Below are 20,739 nucleotides of genomic sequence, written 5' to 3'. Positions count from 1 at the left end.
GACAATCCACTGACTTTGCAACAACAAAGTTGAAACTGTTTCATATTTAATATGTAAATGCATCAAAATTCTACAAACTGATTACAAAGCTAGACACAACCATGTTGCAAAATTAATCCACTGGTCATTATGTAAAAAATACAACTTACCTATATCCAAAAAGTCATGGGAGCATGAAGTTGAAAAAGTTACCGAACATGAGAAGGAACTTTCTTATGGAACTTTCAAATACAGACAATTCGTCATTTGCAACACAACATGTCAGATATCATGGTTATAAAGGGCTGAAATGTACAATGTATTGACATAGCGGTACCAGGAGATGCCAGTGTCAAATAAAAAGAACTCCAAAAAAATCACAAAATACTACAACCTGGCCATTGAAACTACCCAATTATGGATGAAACATGTAACAGTAACACCCATTGTCATCGGGGCACTTGGTACCATGTCCAAAAATTTTATAAGATACATCAACAAATTGCAGCATCCTGCAATAACACCAGTAGAACTGCAAAAAGCTGCTCTACTCAGAACATCGTATATTTTAGGAAAGTACTTGGTTGACACCTAAGGACACTGGCAGCAACCTATATCAACCAATCAATGGTATTTATGATGCATTTTTGAATGTTCAATTGACTGAGTTTCATGTTTAATGAATAAAATATATAACAACAACAACAACAACAACAACATCATCCCAGGATGTATTATTGAGATCCTAAATAATATAATAGTGTTTCAAAACTAAAAACTAATAGTAGTAATCACTTTCAAATTATGGTGTCTTTAGAAAATACCAATTCTGTTTGCAAATAGAACTTTTCCTTAATCCATTCATACTATATAGAAAAAACCTACTACATCTGATATATCCTTAAATTACTCATTTATTTCATTTCTATTTATGTTGGTGGTCTATATAGTATGTTTTGCTGGGATTCCCTGCTAGGAAGAGACCTGATATCTTTATTACTGAAAGCAATTATTATTTCTTCTATGGCCATAGAGGTGCGGAATTAAATCATAGCCATTGTTTTACTGCATCATTATCAATCTATTTATATGCCATATTGTTTCCAGCAAGCATGATGCGTTACCAACAAACTTAAATGCCTTGAGATGCTATCATAGTAAAATAAAGGAGTAGCACCTTTTACATAATTGATAAAATTAGCAGCCTAATATTTCCCTGGAGACATATTACATTTATTCCTCAGATAATATGCATTCAGCAATAATTGTTTATACTTAGATAATAAATGATAATAAACAAAGAGATGCATTAACAATACAGCGTATACACATATTGAACAAATCCTAATGCAATCATCTATCAATTAGCTGGTGATGTTGATTAGAGAAGGGAAGTAGCTTGAAGGTTTTCCCAAAATTTAGTGGAAGTTCAGAAGCTTAAATAACTTCTTACATGTAACAAATGTTGATTCCACACACACACACCCAACTCTATTTCCTCTTCCTGTTGAAAAAGGTTTTCTCTGTTTATTTTGGACCACATGCAAGCTATTGAAACAATGGATCATTCCAGATTTGCTCTTTGTTTTTCATCCTGAGTAATTTTATGCCAACATAAAATAGAAAAGGGGGTGGTTAAGGTGCTAGATTGACATCAGGACTCAGGTTCTAATCCATCCACAAAAGCTCACTGGGTGACTTTTGGTAGCCATTCTCTCTCAGTCTAACATATCTCACAGATTGTTGCAGTAGGAAGAAAAGCAGAAGGAACACTACCAAAATTGCATGGAGCTCCTAAAGGAAAGGTAGGATTTAAATTGGATGAATGGATGCACAGGTATAGTATCAGTGGTACCTGGATCAATAGTAGTAACTGTGAGAGGAATCTTAGAATCCTAGTGTACAATTACTTAATTATGAGCCACCAGTGTACTACAACTGCCAAAAAAACCAATGCAGTCTTAGGCTGCATTAGCAAAGGGATAGACTCAAGATAGTGTAAATTGTTAATACCTTTTTATAATGCATTGGTAAGACCATCCAGTTTTGGTCTTCATATTATAAAAAGGATGTTGAGACTCTAGAAAGAGTACACAGAATAGCAACAAAGATGATTAGAAGTCTGGAGATTAAAACATATAAAGAACGGTTGTTGGAATTGGCTGTATCTAGTTTAATGAAAAGGAAGATTAGTGGGCACATGATAGCGGTGTTCCAATATCTAAGGGCTGTCACAAAGAAGAGGGGGTGAACCTATTCTCCAAAGTACCTGAAGGCAAAACAAGAAGCAATGGATGAAAATTAATTAAGGAGAGAAGCAATCTAGAACTAAGGAGAAATTTCCTGACAGAACAATTAATCAGTGGAACAATGCTCCAACACTGGAAGTTTTTAAGAAGAGATTGGGTAACCATTTGTCTGAAATGGTATAGGGGTTTCTGCCTGAGCAGGGGTTAGACTAGAAAACCTCCAAGGTCCCTTTCAATTCAGTTACTCCGTAATTTCAGATGAAAAGGTCTCCCAAAACAAGGAAAAGCATTTTGCAATATAATTCCACTATTGCTTTTCCTATTTTTTAATCAAATTTGTATTCATTTTTAACAAAATATAAGATATTAAAGAAAATAAAAAGTAATGGCAAACTAGGGGAAGGAAAAGGGGAAAAAGAAAATGTGGGGTAGGAAAGGAAAAAGGAAAAAAAGGTGTTGACATCCAACTCTTTTTTGCACAGTAGAAGATAATAACATTACAATCTCAACTTTTTACTTTTATACAAAAGTATATATTAGTCATTTCTATAACAACAAAATAATCAAGAAAAACAAAGTCAAAATTTCACTTTTTCCCCCATTACAAGTACACAGTCTGGAAGCAATTTCCAAATAGAAACAAAATTAAATTTATTATCTTCTTTGGGTAAAAGAATTGATTTGACAATCTCTGCTTTTCCTTGCTGTAGAAAATATATATATTTCTGTTTACTCATTTATATTTATAGACTATCATAATTCATATTAGTAAAATTCATTATACTGTTTCACATTTTTAGCCCTAAAGAAAAAAAATACTTTTTCTAAATTTTAAAGTATTAAACTTTTCTTTAAAATATTTCTAAAATCAGTAAATTCTAAGGCATCTTTTTTTTAACTTAACTCTTTTTAAACTTCCTCAATGTACATACATTAAAATTCACTTTCAATAATACTTGACCAACTTTAAAAATTACTCAAGCTTTATATATAAAGGAGAAAGGGGGAAAGTTATTTTAAAATCCACTTCATAAACCCAAAATACAAAACTATATTAAAACTTTCTTCTCAAGTATGTATGATAAACAAAATGGGATATACTGATGTCTTAGGAATGGGAAGAATGGATGTTGAATTTGTTTTTTTATGTTTTGTTTTGTAAAAGGTTTAATAAAAATACTTTAAAAGAGAAATAATAACAAATATTTCTTCTCATCTCCTACTTTAAAAAAAAGATTGAGGTATAGTCTTCCAAATATGCCTACTCTTGGCCTAGTTGAATTTTTGAATCTTAGCCAACTCTGGAACTACAAAGCATTGTTTCCTACTGCCTAGGAGACAGGAGATGACCCCAGATAGTAATAAGTTTCTTGGTGAAGAGATTCTTCCTCTTTTAAAACCTTATTTATGTGCAAAACTGATCCCCTGAGAAAAGAACGACCCACCTCATTTCAGAGTAGAGATCCAAATCAGATATTATTTTTCCCAGTGAGAGATCTTGGCTTTGCATCACAAGGAAATATATTTTCTTAAAAACTGGGCATCAGTTTCAGTTTTCCCAAGGACAGTAGATAGCAAAGTTTGATTTCCTTGTCAACAAGAGAAGGAAATATTTTTATTTTGTTCTCTTGGGTTTTTCTGTTTTCAGTTTAAATGAGAAACAGTTTCTAATGTGCCATACTTAACTTGCTCCAATTTATTATCATGTCTCCTGGATAGACTTTTTGTTGTTATTGCAAGTTGTAATCCATTTGGAGTAGATGTGGGATCACCAATCTTTTGGATCTCAGATGCCACTAAATTCATAATTTTAAATCCCGCAGTCCACTAATATGATCTGCCTAATGACCAGTTGGGTGGGCATGGCAAGGTTACTGGGTGGGCGTGGTCAACTCAATTTTACTCACATTAAGGGGTGCCTTGCCAGCCTCTACTCGCCACTCCTCACCTGCCCATCTAGGCTCCTTAGGGCCCCAACAGGAAGCAGTTGCTAAACTAAGATGTGTGCATATTAGAATAAAATGTATATTGTTTTTTTCCAGGATTCATTTCTCTCCAGATGTCCAGAATAGTTCATTATTCTATCATTTTAATAGAAGTTCCTGGTAGGGTCCTTCTAGTTTTCTTATATATTTTACTACTTTTACAGTCCAACTCAGTATTAACAATTGTATTGAAATCTCCCATATTATTTCATATTTTATTTCTAGAATCTTTTTATGAAGTTTCTTATAAAATTCCTTTTGCCCGGTATTTGGTGCATAAATAACAGTAACAATAAGAACAACAATTTCATGTAGATTTAAATACTAATGTTAAACATCGTTATTTCCTTTTAAGTTTATGAATCTATTACATTTTCCCTTATTTATATATCCATCTATCTATCCATCCATCCATGTATGTGTATCTGTGTGTGTGTGAATCTATGTGTGTATGTGTGTGTGTGTGTATACATACATACATACATACATACATACATACATACATACATACATACATACATACATACATACACACTCTTACTATAGCACCCTGGGAAGTCAGGCAATTTGTTTTTTCAGCACAGGTGATGGTATGTAGCTGTTGCCTTAAAGTTCATAATAACAATTCCTAATGCAAGTTAAAATAAGTCCTAATAAAAAGCATTAAATAAATTACAATACCTTTTAACTTGACATTGTTTCCTTATGTTAAGATGGAGACTTTTGACTGTTTCAGAAATGGATATAGTTTCACAAGCAGATTGCTGCTTGTGAAACTATAGTTATCTGAATTGTGTTTGTAGTTCTTCCAGTTTTTAACTTTCATAACTAGGATTGAATGGGGGGTACTGATTTGAAAACTGGGGAACTTGCTTCTTAAAAGAGTGCAGTAGGGGTACAAAACACATATACACTTGCTGTTTACTATCTTTAGCCTGAAATCTTTATGCATTCCTATATATTACTACATGCAAGCTTATGAGATTAGTGTACTATATCGGGGTATAGATGAATACCAGATAAACAGTAAAAGAAGACAACAAAAATATTCTGGATGCAAAATTCATCAGAATATTGTTTTTCATTGTTTAAAGTTAACTTATTGTTTATATGCAAAACAGCTTGGTTTTATGCCAAGCAAAGTGTTATAGTTAACACAATACCACTAAATTGCTTTTTCACTTCCTCTCATTGTTTTTCAACCTATAGAGAGGAAGTTGATAGTTCAAAGTTCATAGCTTATAATATTGAGACAGGGAGATATGTTTAATTTTAAGATTGTTGATATCTTGTGTTAGACATCCTTTTTTACCATGTTATTGTTAAATATTTTTCTCGGAAAAGAAATATATCCTGTACTCTACAAGAAGCATAAGTCTTAACTACTTCCAAAGAACTTTCTGTTTCCTTGTTGCTACAGAAATAGGAGCCATCAAAAATAATTTTTTTCTAAACTATCAGGATCAGCTACATAGTATATTTAATGCAAATGTAATTGATGACATTGTAGCATAGAGAAGAAAATATCTGTTTTACTATATTATGTTGAAATTCTACTGAAAAAGCAATTAAAAGCAACGTATAGATACATCAGACAGCTTTACTAGAATAAAATATTTACAACTAGTTCTCAAATACTTTCAAACCATAGCGTGCTTGCTAAGTCATACTGAATATGATCCAATCTTGTAATGTGGCAATGTGAAAATTTATATTACGCTCAACATTATTAAGTAAACTTAATAAACCGAGCAGAGAGGGTAGAATACACAAGCATTAAGATTTTTTTTTTCTGCAATATAGATAGATGGCAAATAAATTTAACAAATAAATAAATATATCACAAACCTATAACCCTGGGATGACAACTAAGTTACAGTTAGGAGAAACCATTTTTGACTGGAATCATCCAGAAAGAATTACAGGAGAAAGTAAGCATTTTTTTTTTTTACTGCCTCGACACCAATGGAGTTTAAGAACACAGTTCAGTACTCCCAGGGTTTTTTTATCTGAATATTAGAACAGAATATTATAATAATAGAGTTGTAAGAGACTTTTGGGATATTCTAGTCCAACCCTGTACTCAGACCTATACCATTTCAGACATTTTAAATCTGATTTAATTAGATTTTTTTTAAAAAAAAATATTTTTCTCAGTCTTACTTACATCTATAAATACCTATTGCATCAATTTTGATGTCTTTAATTAAGTAAAGCATATTTTAAAGATAAAAGATTATTTCGTTAACTAAGTGGATGTTTTATACGAGGTCAGTTTAACATGGCACAATAAATGGGTCAGTGTTGTCAACCTGGTTAGCCACAGCCAGACTATCCTCTTTAAAGAAATGATGAAAGTTATACAAGAAGGGCCTTGAGGGCCATAAGTCATCTGCCTTTGATACAACCTAAAAGAAGGTGCCATACCCTTACCAGACTATTTCCCCCAACAGTATTGTCTCCTTTTGACAGTAGCCTTTCTTGGTTTCAAACAAAAAAGCTTTCAGATACTGTTTGCTTCTCGGTCTTTTTGACTGAAATGATTTCAGATGATTTTCAGCCCGGTATGATTTCGTCACAATGTGCTGTAACTCTGGAGCTGGGGCTTCCCATTCCTTGCTTTACATTTTCAGCCATGCTCTTTAGTAGCTGTTTGTATTTTATAAATATATTTATAACATTATGCTTGAATATTATTCATAAAATGGAGCAATTTAAAACACTTGCATAAATGTTTTTTTTTTACTACAGAAGCAACCTGTATGTTTTATGCCAGTCTTGCAGTGTGTATTTTGAATTAAAGTAAAGAAGCTACCTACATGTGTATAATGCGCTCTCTCTCTCTCTCTCTCTACTTCAGATGTAATTAGAATTGCTAAGTGCAGAGACAGACATGTTCTTTTGTTCAGTATTAGACAGGTCATTTGAACCTACAACAGGAAATGACAGCAGAAACAAAAGAGCAAGGTTCAACTTGGATTTTAGTAATAAATCAAAGGATTGTCTTTGGGAACAATTTTTCCTGAGAGCCTGCACACAAATATTCATTCTTTACTTATCAGTGTCCCTGAATATCCAGAATAGCTTATATAAGTTTGCCAAATAATACTCTTCAATAAAACAGTAGTCAGCTGAAGGAAAAACTGCAGCTGGCTGGATGTCCTACAAAAAACCATCCAACAACTGGGGAAATTGAGGAGGATGTGATTCCTGATAAAACTATATTTATTTAAGCTATTGCCTGCTAACTTTAAAATAATGTCCAGAACTCCTGTGTCAGTTCCCAATCTGCTGCCTTTTAGATATGTGTGACTACACTTCCTATCATATTGAGTCAGCACATGACCCGACTAAAGCGCAAACGTCATAAGCGCGCTGACAAAACCGCGGCGCTAAAACCGAGATGTCAAAAGCGCGCCGACAACAGCGCGCCGACAACAGCGCGATTTAAGTTAAGGTTAGGGTTAGGGTTAGGGTTAGGTTACAGCGCGCTTCTGTCGGCGCGCTGTTGTCGGCGCACTTCAGGGCTCATTCTTCGCTCATTCGTTGTGCGGTTTTGTCGGCGTGGTTTTGTCACCACAGTTTAGTCACCACGGTTTAGTCAGGCGCGCTTTTGTTGTTCGCGCATTTGTGGTGGAACCGAGTCAGCAAAGCACACTAGGAAAAATGAGTTTTTGGGTGGTTTCAAATACTTTTGACAGATGGGGCATAAAAACTAAATGTTGAGAACTCAGCAACTATAACAGGTGTCTATGGAAATTCTTAGTCATCTAGATCATAATTGTCCCAAAGGTGCTGTTCAAAAAGCAATTGAACTGTTTTGAGGAAGAAGATGATGACATTTTGCTTCACATCAAGAAGCTTCAGCAGTTGTGACTAAATAGTGGGGGATGGAAGGATAGGTTCTGACAGTTGCAACTGGATGGTGGGGAAAATGGAAGCATTGTATTTCTTTGCAGTCATCTGGTCATTAGCATTATCTCTGAGAGCTGTTGAGGCGACTTGGGAGGTTTTTCTGTGCCCTCAAGGTCACCTGAATCAGAGTGAAATGGTTGTGGAATTGTTTTAGAACTGCTGAGAGGACTGCATTGTAGACAGGAGATATATGGTGTCATATTCTATAACAGGAATAGGCATCTTTTCCAGATGTTGCTGAACTGCAACAATTCCCAGCATTCTTCACCATTGGCCTGGTTAACTAGGACTACTGAGATGTATAGTTCAGGAAACATATGATCAGTTTCAGGGTTGAACAGAGTTCCTTCATGCTAATCCAAAACATTATTTTCTTCCACTAGGTTCACTCTTTCTCTTTGTCTCTCTTCTCTTTCTCCTTTTCCATTCTTCCTTCACTTTCTCTCTCCTTTTCTCTCTCCTCTTTGTCTCTTTCTGTCTCTCTCATCCTCTTTCTCTTTGTCTCTCTTTCTCTCTCCTTCTTTCCCACTCTTCTGTCACTTTCTCTCTCCTTCTCTGTCTCTTTCTGTCTCTCTTCCCTCTTTTTTCTTCCTCTCTTCCTCTTTCCCTCACTTTTATCACTTTCTCTCTACCGCCCAACCTGTCCCCATACTTATATTCGACTGATCATGTTTGCAATAATTTACCTTTTCTAAATAGGTGCAATTCCCTTACCAGATCCCTCGCTCACTCAAACACACACACACTCACGCACAAAACCATTTTTCTCCATTCCAATTCGGATCCTACAAATCAATTGCTCTGTGAAACATCTGTGAAAAAAATTCAGGTGCTCAGGCATGAAAATGTGTCGCTCAAACACTATACTTTTCCGCACACACTGAAAAAAAAATTAGAGGGAACATTGTGGGGCTTTAGTGCGCTTTAAGCTTTTAATGATAGATTGTATCCCCTTTTCCTAGACTGGTGGCCAAGGAGTGGGGAAGTTCTAGGGTTTACTAGATCACTGCTTAAAGACAGTTTCTCTACAGGTTCCATGGAAGCAAACAAACACTGATAATAATTCTCCTAGTCCTTAGCAGAAAGAACTCAAATCTCCGTTCCTTTAATGTTATACTTTTTTTATATTCCCTTCTTGTGTGCAACATCTCAACTTGTATATGAGCAGTAGGATTCCTCTGGGTAAACCACATGGCTGCCTTCAAATTTTTTTTCAGTCGCTGGCATTCAGGATCAAACCAACGGGGTCTACCCACTCGGGGTCTTTTTCTAGCAGGTTTCGTTATTAGGTGTTTCTTCAAAATATTATAGAGATTAGAGAATGCATTGAAGGGTGACAGCCACTCGGTAGTAGATGACTGAATTGTTCTAGCCCTCTAAGTAGCGTTCTCTGTTTTAAGGCAATCTAATATTGCCTTAGTATCAACTTTGGCCCTAATTAACCTTTTATTTTGGGCCACCTCTACCTTTTTGGTGAGCCATCTGTCAGCCATGTTATACAATCTTAAATCTGAGCAGCCTCGATGTTATGCTTACAGGCTGATGATCGCTATTGTCACTAAAGTGTACTGTGACCTCCAAAAAGAGGTCAACTTTATCTCTAGACAAACAAGAGATCCAGTACACTGTTAGATTTGGTCGAGTGGTATGTGTAAGTATATGTGTAATACTTATCTTTACCTCCCAGAATTTGGAGATTACCCTTAAAAATTAAAAAGACTAGGAGCAGGCCATCAGCATCACTTTTGCAGTCTCTCAAGAGCCACTGAGGATGTTATTTAAAAAACACCCCTGGGACGTCCTTCTTCTGGATGAGCTCATACAAAGAGGGACCCAACCTAGCATTCAAATCTCCTAGTAATACCACTATGGATTGTGGGCACAATACAGATATATCATCTAGGATAACTTCCAAGCCCATCCAGTATTCAGAGTTATAATGTCAAGATGTGTTTGGAGGGATATACACATTTACCAGTATTAACTCAAACTTTTCATATCAAATTTGACAGCTAGGAAGTACGAATGTTTATCCAGGTTAGTTTCTCCCCCTGCCATTTACAACTCTTGTTTATAAGAATGAATAGCCCACCAGACGGTCTCCATTTGTTTTTTGGGCTGGTAGGCCCATCCTTGAAAGCCTGGCAGTTGTACTGGTTCGTCCACTTATGTTAACCAGGTTTCTTGTAAGGCTATTACATCATATCTAGGGAGAAAGCTTAATAGTCTATCAATCATCCCTTTCCAGCCCAGCTATGTTCCAGGTCATCATCTGTATGGGGTTCCCAGAGGCAGGGTGGTCTGGCTTGGTTGGTTGGCTATCCAGTAAAAATTATGGATGTCATCTTGATGTTGGAGCCGGGTCGATATCATCTATGCTTCCCATATAAACACAGTTGTTCTGAGGTTCTTTCTCCTCATGGGTTGCAGAACTTGTTGTTGCTCCTCTATATCTTGATTGCCAATGTGCCTCTGCCCTTGCTCCAAGAATGAATTTTTTTCAAATGGGCAGGCTTAGATCTATAAATGTAGACATGTCCATTTTCTGCTGATGAGTTCCAAGGAGGGAAACCATTCTCCAAGAGGGAGGAGGACAGTTCTACATGCTGTTTGCTTTCAAGTTCAGTTTGTAAATCCCATTCCAATGTCACATAAATTAAATTTATTTGCTAAAGCGGCTGCAGATGAGCTACTTACTGGAACAGACTGTCTGCAGTATAATCTTCCATTTTCTGCTGTTTCAATCACTTGGATGAACTCTCTGCTGCAGGGTGCAGTCTCTTTCTCCTTTTCCCCATTCTTAAAAATCCTGGCTGCCTTTTCCAAGAACAGAGCAGTTCTTTGCAAAATGCTTAATTTTAATTTTTCTTAGCTGGCTGGAAGTGGAGTTGATCATTCTGCCGAGGTTTCAGTAATTGCGTCCCCTCCTTTCCCTCCCCTTAAGATAGGAATTACAACCCCTTTCCCCTCCCCTTAAGATAGGAAAGAGGCGAGTTCAAGGTTGTTCAAGGTTGGGATAATTGCAAGCGGAAGCTTTTTGCTCCATCTTCCCAGGCCAAGGCTTTCTTTGCTTTCCCACTTGCTCAGGTTCTCCTGTTCTCCAGCTGTTAACAAGTAAAGCAGTAGCTTTGCATCTTATGTGATCCATGGAAAAGAATGAAAGTTGATTTGTTTCTGCCGCAATGTCCAAGTATAAAAGATTAGTCTCCTTTTTGCCATTCGCTTAAGAATAGATTAAACTTATCATGGATTCTTTCTTTTTTCCCTCCCTTGTTTAATTATTTCTTTTCCTCCTTCCCTGCTTTACATTTAAAATCCTTCCTTCACTCAGAACAGTCAGCTTGTGGGTCCTCAGGGATGCAAGTCTCTTGTGCTTGCCATCTCCTGTGCACACGTCCAGGGTTGCCAGTCTCTCCCCTTCCCTTCATTCCTTCCTGAGCACTGAGAAAGGAAAGAGATGGGAATGAGAATCATGGAAGGAGAAAGGGAAGGAAGGAAGGAGTTTATAATGAAAGGGAGGGAAGAGTGTCTAAGGAAAGTTCTACCTTAACACTTGGCCAACAGCAGCCCTACTGCCCTTTTACCATCCCCTTGTCTCCTCCTCCTGACTCTCCTGGTGGCCTCCCATCTTATCTCTGAAAATGCTTTGGTTACAAAGCTGGGTCTCTTCGCAAGGAGCAGGAGTGGGCCTCCCTCTGACCCACATACTTTATCGTCCCGTACACATCATGAGCAATGTGGCCAAGCAGAGTGAGGACAGCAGCCTTGAGGAGGAGGTAAGCTCACTGGGAGACCCTTTGGGGAAGCAGGGCAAGGCTGGGCTGTGGGATCCCGATGCCCTGGGAACTCGAAGGCCAACTGGGTGCTTACTCTTCACTGCCCAGGGCTCAGAGCATCCCACATTGCTATCCGGAGGTCCTCCACATTACCTGGGAGGGATGGCGAGGCTCCTCTTGTATACAAGGATTTGGTGTTTGATCTGCTCTCAATTTCTCCCACTGGAGACAATGGCCTCACCCAGGCCACCACAGACATTTCCTCGACATGTCAACCTTGCCATGCCCACCCTGGCCACGCCCACAACCACCTCAGGTCAACCACAACCCTGATGCAGCCTTCAATGAATAGAGTTTGACCCCTTCCCTAGGCTGAATAAAAATTTAATTTATTCACTATGTATAAATTAATCAGTTTGGTGTCCCAAAAAAGATGATTGTATTAATTCTCCATAAGACAAAGTGGAAGTTCATATCAAAACATTGGAGCAATTGTATCCTCTGAAAGATTTGGTGTATTTGCTCTAAGGGCCTTTCCAGATCTCCATCTCCAAATGTGTGTATGTGCACAGACCCTTTGCTTTGTTCCAGCAGAAGTGTTGTGTAAACAGTCATGGCTATGCCTAAGTCTGGGAAGACCTCTGAGCAGCAAAATTCAAGTTAATTAGTTAAGTAATTAGCTGTTCATTCAAAGTAGATACAACTTTACTTTCTTATCATTAAAGTGACTAATACCTAGATCATGATGTATCTGAGACCTAACAGTTCGAACAAGTCTACTGTATATATCGAAAGATAGAAATCTATGTTATGCATAACTTTCCCCTTAAATTAAGGCTCCGGGTACAAGCATAGGATATCTTTGGCTAATTAAAGGTATTTCCATTCACCCATTGTGTTTACCCTACAGTTAATCAGAATTATATTCATGGTGCCCTCAGAGTATTCCAGTTGCTGTTCCCAGGGAGTGAAGAACATGTGCCTTTCCTCATCTTCTTTATTTCTTCCCTTTAATTTGCAGGGAAAGAGGGAAATGCAAGTCACCATGTTTTGTCGAGTTACTTCCAAAGATCAGGGGGTTGTGGCAAGGTGCTATACACCCTTGGCTTTGTCCAGGAATAAATCCAAGGGGCAGACCCCCTCTAAGTGGCCCTTCACTTCCAGAGGAGATCCTGCAAAACAATGCGTACTGCATTTTCTTGAAAAAACTTGAGAAAGTTTGTGAAGTCTTCTGGAAGTCCTATAGCATTGTGGAGATAGAGGCTATAGCACTTGTTCCAGATTAACATAGTCTTTGTGTGTGGAAAATGTTAGGTCAGCCCCGCAAAAAGATTTAGAAACTTTCTACACCAGAAACATGCAAGGATATTTGCCTCTTGCACCGAAGGACAAAATGCTTTCCTAATATATCTCTTAATTGTGCATTACATTGACTCATCCTATCTAGTCAGGCAGGGAGGATATTTTACAGATCTCATCCATTAAAAAAGAATTGATGGAATCCAGAAAGAGAACTTTCTCTGTTGTTGTTCTTGAGGTTTAGTATGTCTCACCCCCCAAAGATGAGGCAGCCCTACCTCTCTTATGGCCTTCTGAAATGAATATCTAGGCCCGACTACCAATTCAAGAGGGGAAGGGAGCAAGAATGCTAGCGATTCTGGAGGCAGTTGGTGGTTTCAGGGGAGTCCCTCTATCTCTTTTAACTTTGTAATATATTTATTTTAACTTATTTTTAATTAACCTTTTACCTTTGTTTAACTGCTTTTTTACTACTATATTTTTTAATTGTACACCAGGGGAAATAGGCAGTGAAGAAATTAGTTGATAAACAGACAGACATGCAATATTCTTCTTTCCACCTGATTTATAAAGTGCAGTATAGGTTGTGTTCACAATTTTGTTCTCTCACACTGCTTGCAGTCCTCAGTGTATGCCTCTTCCAGTCAGCCCCTTGCTCTGCTAATAGTGACAAAGCCTCTCCCCTAAATTGCAGGAGCAACTGATGTCCTCCAGATGTGTAGGGGCTGCACTGTCTTCAGGTAGCTGGGAATTATGGGAGGTGCAGATCCAATAATTAGGTTGGGGAAAGATTCAAAATGCAGTGGGATCTGAGCCTGTGAAGCATAAGGGATTTTAGATAAGTTCATGCATCCTCACAGCCTTCACTAGTAAAAGAAAACAGGCATTTAACTTGTAACTAAATGTATCATAACTCACAGTCACTGGAAGAATTTTATTTTATCAAAATAGAGGTGTTGCTAAATTTTGATTAGGTTGTATGCAGTGTGTGTATGTGTTGCTTGTACTACTTGTATATTAAGGCTATTAAGAAAGTCGAAAGCAAGATATATCTTTATAGAAAGGCTTAATCTGCCTCAAGTTAGGAAGAAAAAATGTGTTGAAATACCTACCCACACCCTATCCACAGGTCTCTGCTCCCTCCAAAAATGGGGAGAATGCTTTTAAAGAGGCATAGATATTGTCTATTCTGAAATTTCTACATCATTTAGCTTGGAGAGATGTAGGCTTTGTATTCCCAAATAATACAAATAGTTTTTGATAATGTTAATTTACTAGAAATGCAATTGTAACACCAAGTAAAAAACTATTTAAAATCTGACACTGGACCAGTTTTTGTTCTCAGCATCTATAATATCACACAATCCTTACATGAATACTGGTCCACGGATTGAAAAAAACTTAAATATTAAGGATTTGAAATAATTTTTTCTGCCCCCCCTTTCAAGCAGTCCACTGAGACACCCAATGGTGGTCAGTAAAGAAAACTACTAGCATTTAATTTATAGATGATATTATTACAGGTAGTCCTTGACTTACAACCACAATTGAGCACAAAATTTGTGTTGTTAAGTGAGACATTTGTTAAGTGAGTTTTGCCCTATTCTACAATCTTTCTTCCCACAGTTGTTAAATGAATCACTGCAGTTATTAAGAACAACCCAGTTGTTAAGTGAATGGCTTCCCCACTGACTTTGCTTGTCAGAATGTCACAAAAGATGATCACATGATCCTGAGATACTGCAACCGTCATAAATATGAATCAATTGCCTAGCATATGAATTTTGATCATGTGACCATGTGGATTCAACAGTTGTAAGTGTGAAAACTGATCATAAGTCAGTGCCATGTAATTTTGAATAGTGACCAAATGAACCATTTTAAGTTGGGGATTTCTTGTACTTTTACTCAGTTTCTGCATCTGAAAATCACAATGCATTTATACTATAATAGTCATATAGCTTTGTTTCTGTCTCTTCTATTTTTTATCCCATTTTACAAATTTCTTTAAATGTTTTACAGGGACGTGGTTAAAAAGCAATTTAGGCACTATTGAACAAGAAGGAAATGGATTGACGTGGACCTATATTGCCTCCCAGCTGGGATATTGGGTTGCAGCCATGTCACCCACAAATCCAGGTAAGACTGATTTTTTTTTAATTTGCAGTATAGAGGTGTGTGTGTGTGTGTGTGTCCTTTAGATTATTGGTCTCATGCTAAATATAAGAGAATTATTTAAATTGGAAAAAAGGAATCCTACACCACATTTTTAGGCGCTCTATTATTGGCAGTTTCTTTCTCCTTTTGCAACCTGGCAAAACGTAACCAGAAAATACTTCTTGCTAGAGCTTTTCAGGACACTGAAGGGTCTTTGAAGGTGACTTTAAAGTTTGTTAAGGTTTTCCAAATATTTCAGTAGATATTTTTTTTACAAAAAAGAGTTTTAGCCTTAAAGAGGCTAAATATGCTGCAGCTATTTAGGTCACCAATGGTTGCATTTTGGAGGTCTGTAAAGCTACCGGGACAACTTCCAAACAGTTGTAGAATAATCCCCAAATTAAATCATTGTTATAATATGTAGAATGTGGTGGTTTCAGAAAATCATAGTACGTGCAGGATTTATACCTTTCCTGCTATAAATAAACTTAGTTCCTCCTTAACTGCAAGAATTGCCACATAAGTACAACACAAAATGGTTATCAGCTCTGATATATGATAGTGCAGTCTTGATTTACACATAGACCGAATGAGCTAGGAATAGAGTAAAATTTGTAAAGTGAGAAATGGATCATATCCCAGTTCAGACCTCCAATGATGGACACAGATTACAGTTTTAATGACTCTACTCAAGTTAATAATAATTAAATGCTAGTTAGAACATGACTTAAATGAAGGAACCTATCATTTCCTTAATGCACTAATTAGTGCATCAAGGAATAGTGCAACTTGGTGCAGTTTCTGACAATTGGAGCCTGAGGGAATTCACCAGCCTTGTTTAGTGACATTCTAGATAAACAGTCCACACAGAAGGGTTAGGAAGCCCATTGGCTGACTGTTGCCCCATTGCATCATTCATTTTGTAGGCATGTCATCTCCAAATAGATGCTGCTGCTCCAGCTTACAATCCAGATAATAACACAGGCCCATTGTTTTGGTTGGTTCCACTAACCAAAGAACATGTATCACTGCACTTTATTTATTCACAGTGTCCTTAGCATAGGCCTGTTCTGGGATATTCTGAGTAATTCAAATCAGTGGCATCCCTCAGCTCTGGAAACCTGTCTAATCAGGGCTGCTACCTGATCCCATCAGAGAATACTGCTAGAAGTGGATCAGGGCACATCAGATGATACAAGGAGTTGTCAAAGTGAGAACTAGCCTACCTCTAAATATACACTAAAATGGGTTAGAAAGCTTTGACTTGCCTGTCCTCAGAATTTTATTTTTTTCCCCATCTTGTAGGTCTCATTGTAGCGAAGGACTTCACTACTTACCACACAGTGTTCCTTTTGGCAATTCTTGGAGGAATAGCTCTTATACTACTTGTCCTCCTGTGCCTCCTTTTATACTATTGCAGGTAAAATGTGTCATTTTTATATTTAATTTATTTGTAGAGTGGGCCAGTGAGGAACACTTTCATTTTTATGTAAGTACAACATTTTAGCAAGCCTCCCATGAATTCATAATTTCCATAATAGAAGCAGTATCTTTGGATCGACCTACTAGTGTAAATAGGCTACTTGGGAGATTGTATATTAGCTGCCCACAAGCTATGTTGGATTACTGGTCTAAGACATCGCCATGGCACCAGATTGAGGAAAATTCTTTACAAAGGTCTAAGTTTCTCTTACCATATTCATTACTTTCAGAATTAATGGTCTTATACTAAGTATTCTTTGAGAAATGGAATAATATTATAAATGTTGGCATTTGAGCTAAGATAGATTTTTACATTGATTCCTCTGAAAACAGAAAACAACAAATATAGGATGGGGGATGCAGATCGTGTCAATTTTTCTATTTGCTTATGGAACAAGCCGCATTATAGAGTAACTTGGAGCTACCAATAATAGTTTATAAAACTGGCATTTTTAAAACTGAGAAAAAGAATATTTCTCTCATTCCAATATGTAATTTATAATGTGTTTGCTGAAACAGAAAAATTAAACCAAGAATAATAACATTATTTCTTTCTTTCATAAATATTTCTTTGAGTAAAACTATCTTGGTCTTGAAGAAGCTCTATTAAATATATTACTTGCTAAACATAATTTTAAGAGAAAAAAGTTATAAAGTTATCTTTCTTCTATTATATCTGCTTCTAATGTATTGTTTTTATTATAGTATTTATTTTTTCTTTTCATAATAAGTTTCATAATAAGATTTATCTCTGCAATTGAAATATCTAATGTAATACACCAAGGTTTTAAAAGGTAAATAGCCCCCAAAAATAAGAAGGAGATGTTGGTATGCTTGAAAAACAGTATTGAAAAAGCAAATAAACAGAAAAGGTATAACAAAAATGAATTTCCATTGAGGATTGAGTTGCAGAACATTTCGTTTGGATTGCAAAATAAAATCAGGAAGTGTTAATTTGCTTGAGCCTCTTGCAATAGCTTTCTTTACCTCAGCATTCTCCATTTATAGTGGACCACAATTCCCATAACTTCTGCCAACCCATCTTGGTCAGCCAGGTTTATGATAATTGGAAGAGAGAATAGGTGTGTGAATACCTATTCACTAGACCATTCTTTTGCTGCAAGTCCCTTTAAAATGAATTTTTTTTTCTATTCCTTTTTTTAACATTAGGAGAAAGTGTTTGAAGCCCCGTCAACATCGTAAGAAACTACAGTTATCCTCAACACTCAGTGGTGCTAAGAAGGATCAATCAACTTCCATGTCCCATCTCAATTTAGTATTTTCCCGACGTGAATCAGAATTTCCTGGTGGGCTCTCCATTACTGGCAACAGGCATCCAGAATCCTCTGGCCACAAGGAACTGATAGTGGCTGTTCACTTGGACAAAGGATGTTCTGGAGAAGTAGATATGCATACCCCTATGCTGCAACATACTTACAGCACTTCACAGGAATTTAGCTCCAGGGAAGAATCACTTTCCCATAAGGAAAATGACCGTAGCCGCATGTCTCTAGAAAATATGGCTTCTAATGACAGTTTGAAAAAAGACTATCTTCAATCATTGGATTCTTTTTCTATAAATCCAAGAAAGTCTTTGGAAATGACAGAAGGGTATGGTTCTCCTGATCAGGGGGACCATAGACACAGTTACAATGCAATGTTGTTAAGCCGGCCTTTATTTGAGAAGCAAGAGCAAACATCCATGAATCATATTTCTACAGGGAGTAAATATAATCTTCAGGAACAAGTATACCCTATCCCTTCAACCCCTGAAACGGAGCTTCTAGATTGCAGGTCCTCTGAATGTATGATGTCTCGCTCCGTTGACCATCTTGAAAGACCCACTTCTTTTCCTCGACCAGGTCATCTGGTCTGTTGTAATTCTCTTGATCAGGTTAATGATAGTGTTTACAGAAAAGTGTTGCCCACATTAGTCATTCCTGGTCATTATATGAAACTTCCAGGAGAACATCCTTATATTAGCCAGCCTCTCTCTACTGATCAACCAGTAGATATAGAAAGGCTCCAGGTTGAATTATCCAGCCCTCATTCACAGCTTTATCCACATTCTCAGCAACAGATGCAGCCACAACAGCTAACTGCTCAAGCAGTATCCCAGCAACATTTGCAAGACGTTGGTGCAGGTGACTGGAAACCACAGAATGTTGCAATGTCTGAATCTGTATCCATTCCAGCATCCCTCAATGATGCCTCCCTGGCACAAATGAATAGTGAAGTTCAGCTTCTTACTGAGAAAGCTCTATTGGAGCTTGGTGGAGGAAAGCCTTTACCTCATCCCCGGGCATGGTTTGTTTCTTTGGATGGGCGTTCCAATGCTCATGTTAGACATTCCTACATTGATCTTCAAAGAGCTGGAAGGAATGGGAGCAATGATGTCAGCCTGGATTCTGGGGTTGACATGAATGAGCCAAAATCTGCCCGAAAGGGAAGGGCAGATCACTTACAACAAACCCACCAGCAAGTGCAGATACATCCACAGAAAGAGCAGAAAATTCCAGAGAGTAGCACTTATACCCAGCTTGTTTATTTGGATGAAGTAGACCAAAGTGGCAGTGAATGTGGAACTGCAGTTTGTAGTCCTGAAGATAATACTCCAAGATGTGTGTTGGAGGGAGGCAGCAGAAGAACAGGTGGCCAATTGCCCAGCCTGCAGGAAGAAACAATAAAAAGAACAGTAGAAAGTTCACCAGAGCCTTTAATAAGTCCAGAACATAAAATAACCGAACACAGTGAAGCTGATGATAATGATGATGACGATGATGATGATGATGACGATGATGACGATGATGATCAAGGGGAAGACAAAAAGAGTCCCTGGCAAAAGCGAGAGGAAAGACCACTCATGACATTCAACTTGAAGTAACCTCTGTTAGATTTTATCTTTTCCCCCAAGAGAATATATAATTGCCAAATATTTTTGTTTGTTTATACTTACAGAAGAAAAAAGATGATGAAGTAATCTTTGTGGTGGGTTACAACTGAGAAGGTTCACTCAAGATAATTTTTGTGAAAACTCACCTAATTATTTTGCAAAGTCTGTATGAAACTGTGACTTTGAATTCCATTTACTTGATACTGGCCATCAAGGACATTTGGATATTTTGACATGTGGTATGGCAGATTATAACCTCAAATTTTCCTGAAAATGGATCTATGTAAAACTTTATTATTATTATTATTATTATTATTATTATTATTATTATTATTTCTTAATTCAAATGTATCATAATGATGCTACTGAAAGGGTATCTTTAAGTAGAGTTCAACACTTGACATCTACAGATATGCATTATTTCAAAGGAAGGCTATGCACTGCTGCTTTTTAATAATCTTGTTTTTGCTTTAACATACTTATTTACAAGGTAGTTCCAAAATATTGTCTATCTTTAGTCTGCCTAGCCACTGAGTTTTTGACATGAAACTTGACAAGCTTTTCTTGGTATCTGAAGAGCCTTTTTGTGAAACCAAACTGATTTTTGAAAGTCAGCTTTGATTCCTCCAGTCCCCATTCTAAGTGCCTTTTTTACAGGAACAATGAACATTCTCTTCTTTTGCTAGCGACTTGAATAATCAGATTTTTTAACAGAAAAAAATTCTGAAACTGTATCTGTTCTTTAATTTGCATGCTATCAAATGTCTCTGCTGAATGACTTTATTTCAAAACAGTGTATTCGCTAGTTTTGGTGTGTACTGTGGATTCTGTTTAGCAAGGGTAGACTATAGGACATTTTTGAAAACCCCCAAAGTAGCCAAAATAGTTTCACCGATTGTATATATGATGTATATAGTTTCAAGTAACATGGATTTTGGACCAAGCAAGTGGACTGAATGTGTTCTAAAAATGTCAAGCAGAGTTGTTATAAACTATCCAAAAGT

The 20,739-nt window shown here is 37.0% G+C and overlaps 1 protein-coding gene across 2 annotated transcripts in view; it reads left to right on the top strand.

The window, feature by feature from the left end:
• Nucleotides 1-20,040, top strand: part of LOC106537906 (protein FAM171A1) — a 98,732-nt gene extending 78,692 nt beyond the window's left edge. For both annotated transcript variants that reach the window (XM_087712648.1, XM_087712647.1), the window contains 3 exons: nt 15,226-15,342; nt 16,666-16,780; nt 18,013-20,040. In XM_087712648.1, the coding sequence (XP_087568774.1) occupies nt 15,226-15,342; nt 16,666-16,780; nt 18,013-19,726 (1,946 nt within the window). In that variant the 3' untranslated portion in view covers nt 19,727-20,040. The remainder of the gene's footprint in view (nt 1-15,225; nt 15,343-16,665; nt 16,781-18,012) is intronic.
• Nucleotides 20,041-20,739: the final 699 nt, after the last annotated feature.

This window comes from Thamnophis sirtalis, unplaced genomic scaffold, assembly GCF_051295495.1.
Source record: "Thamnophis sirtalis isolate CommonGarterSnake01/CBP01778 unplaced genomic scaffold, rThaSir2_p1.2 scaffold_4, whole genome shotgun sequence".
Lineage (NCBI taxonomy): Eukaryota > Metazoa > Chordata > Lepidosauria > Squamata > Natricidae > Thamnophis > Thamnophis sirtalis.
This window is presented reverse-complemented; position numbering and strand designations above follow the sequence as displayed.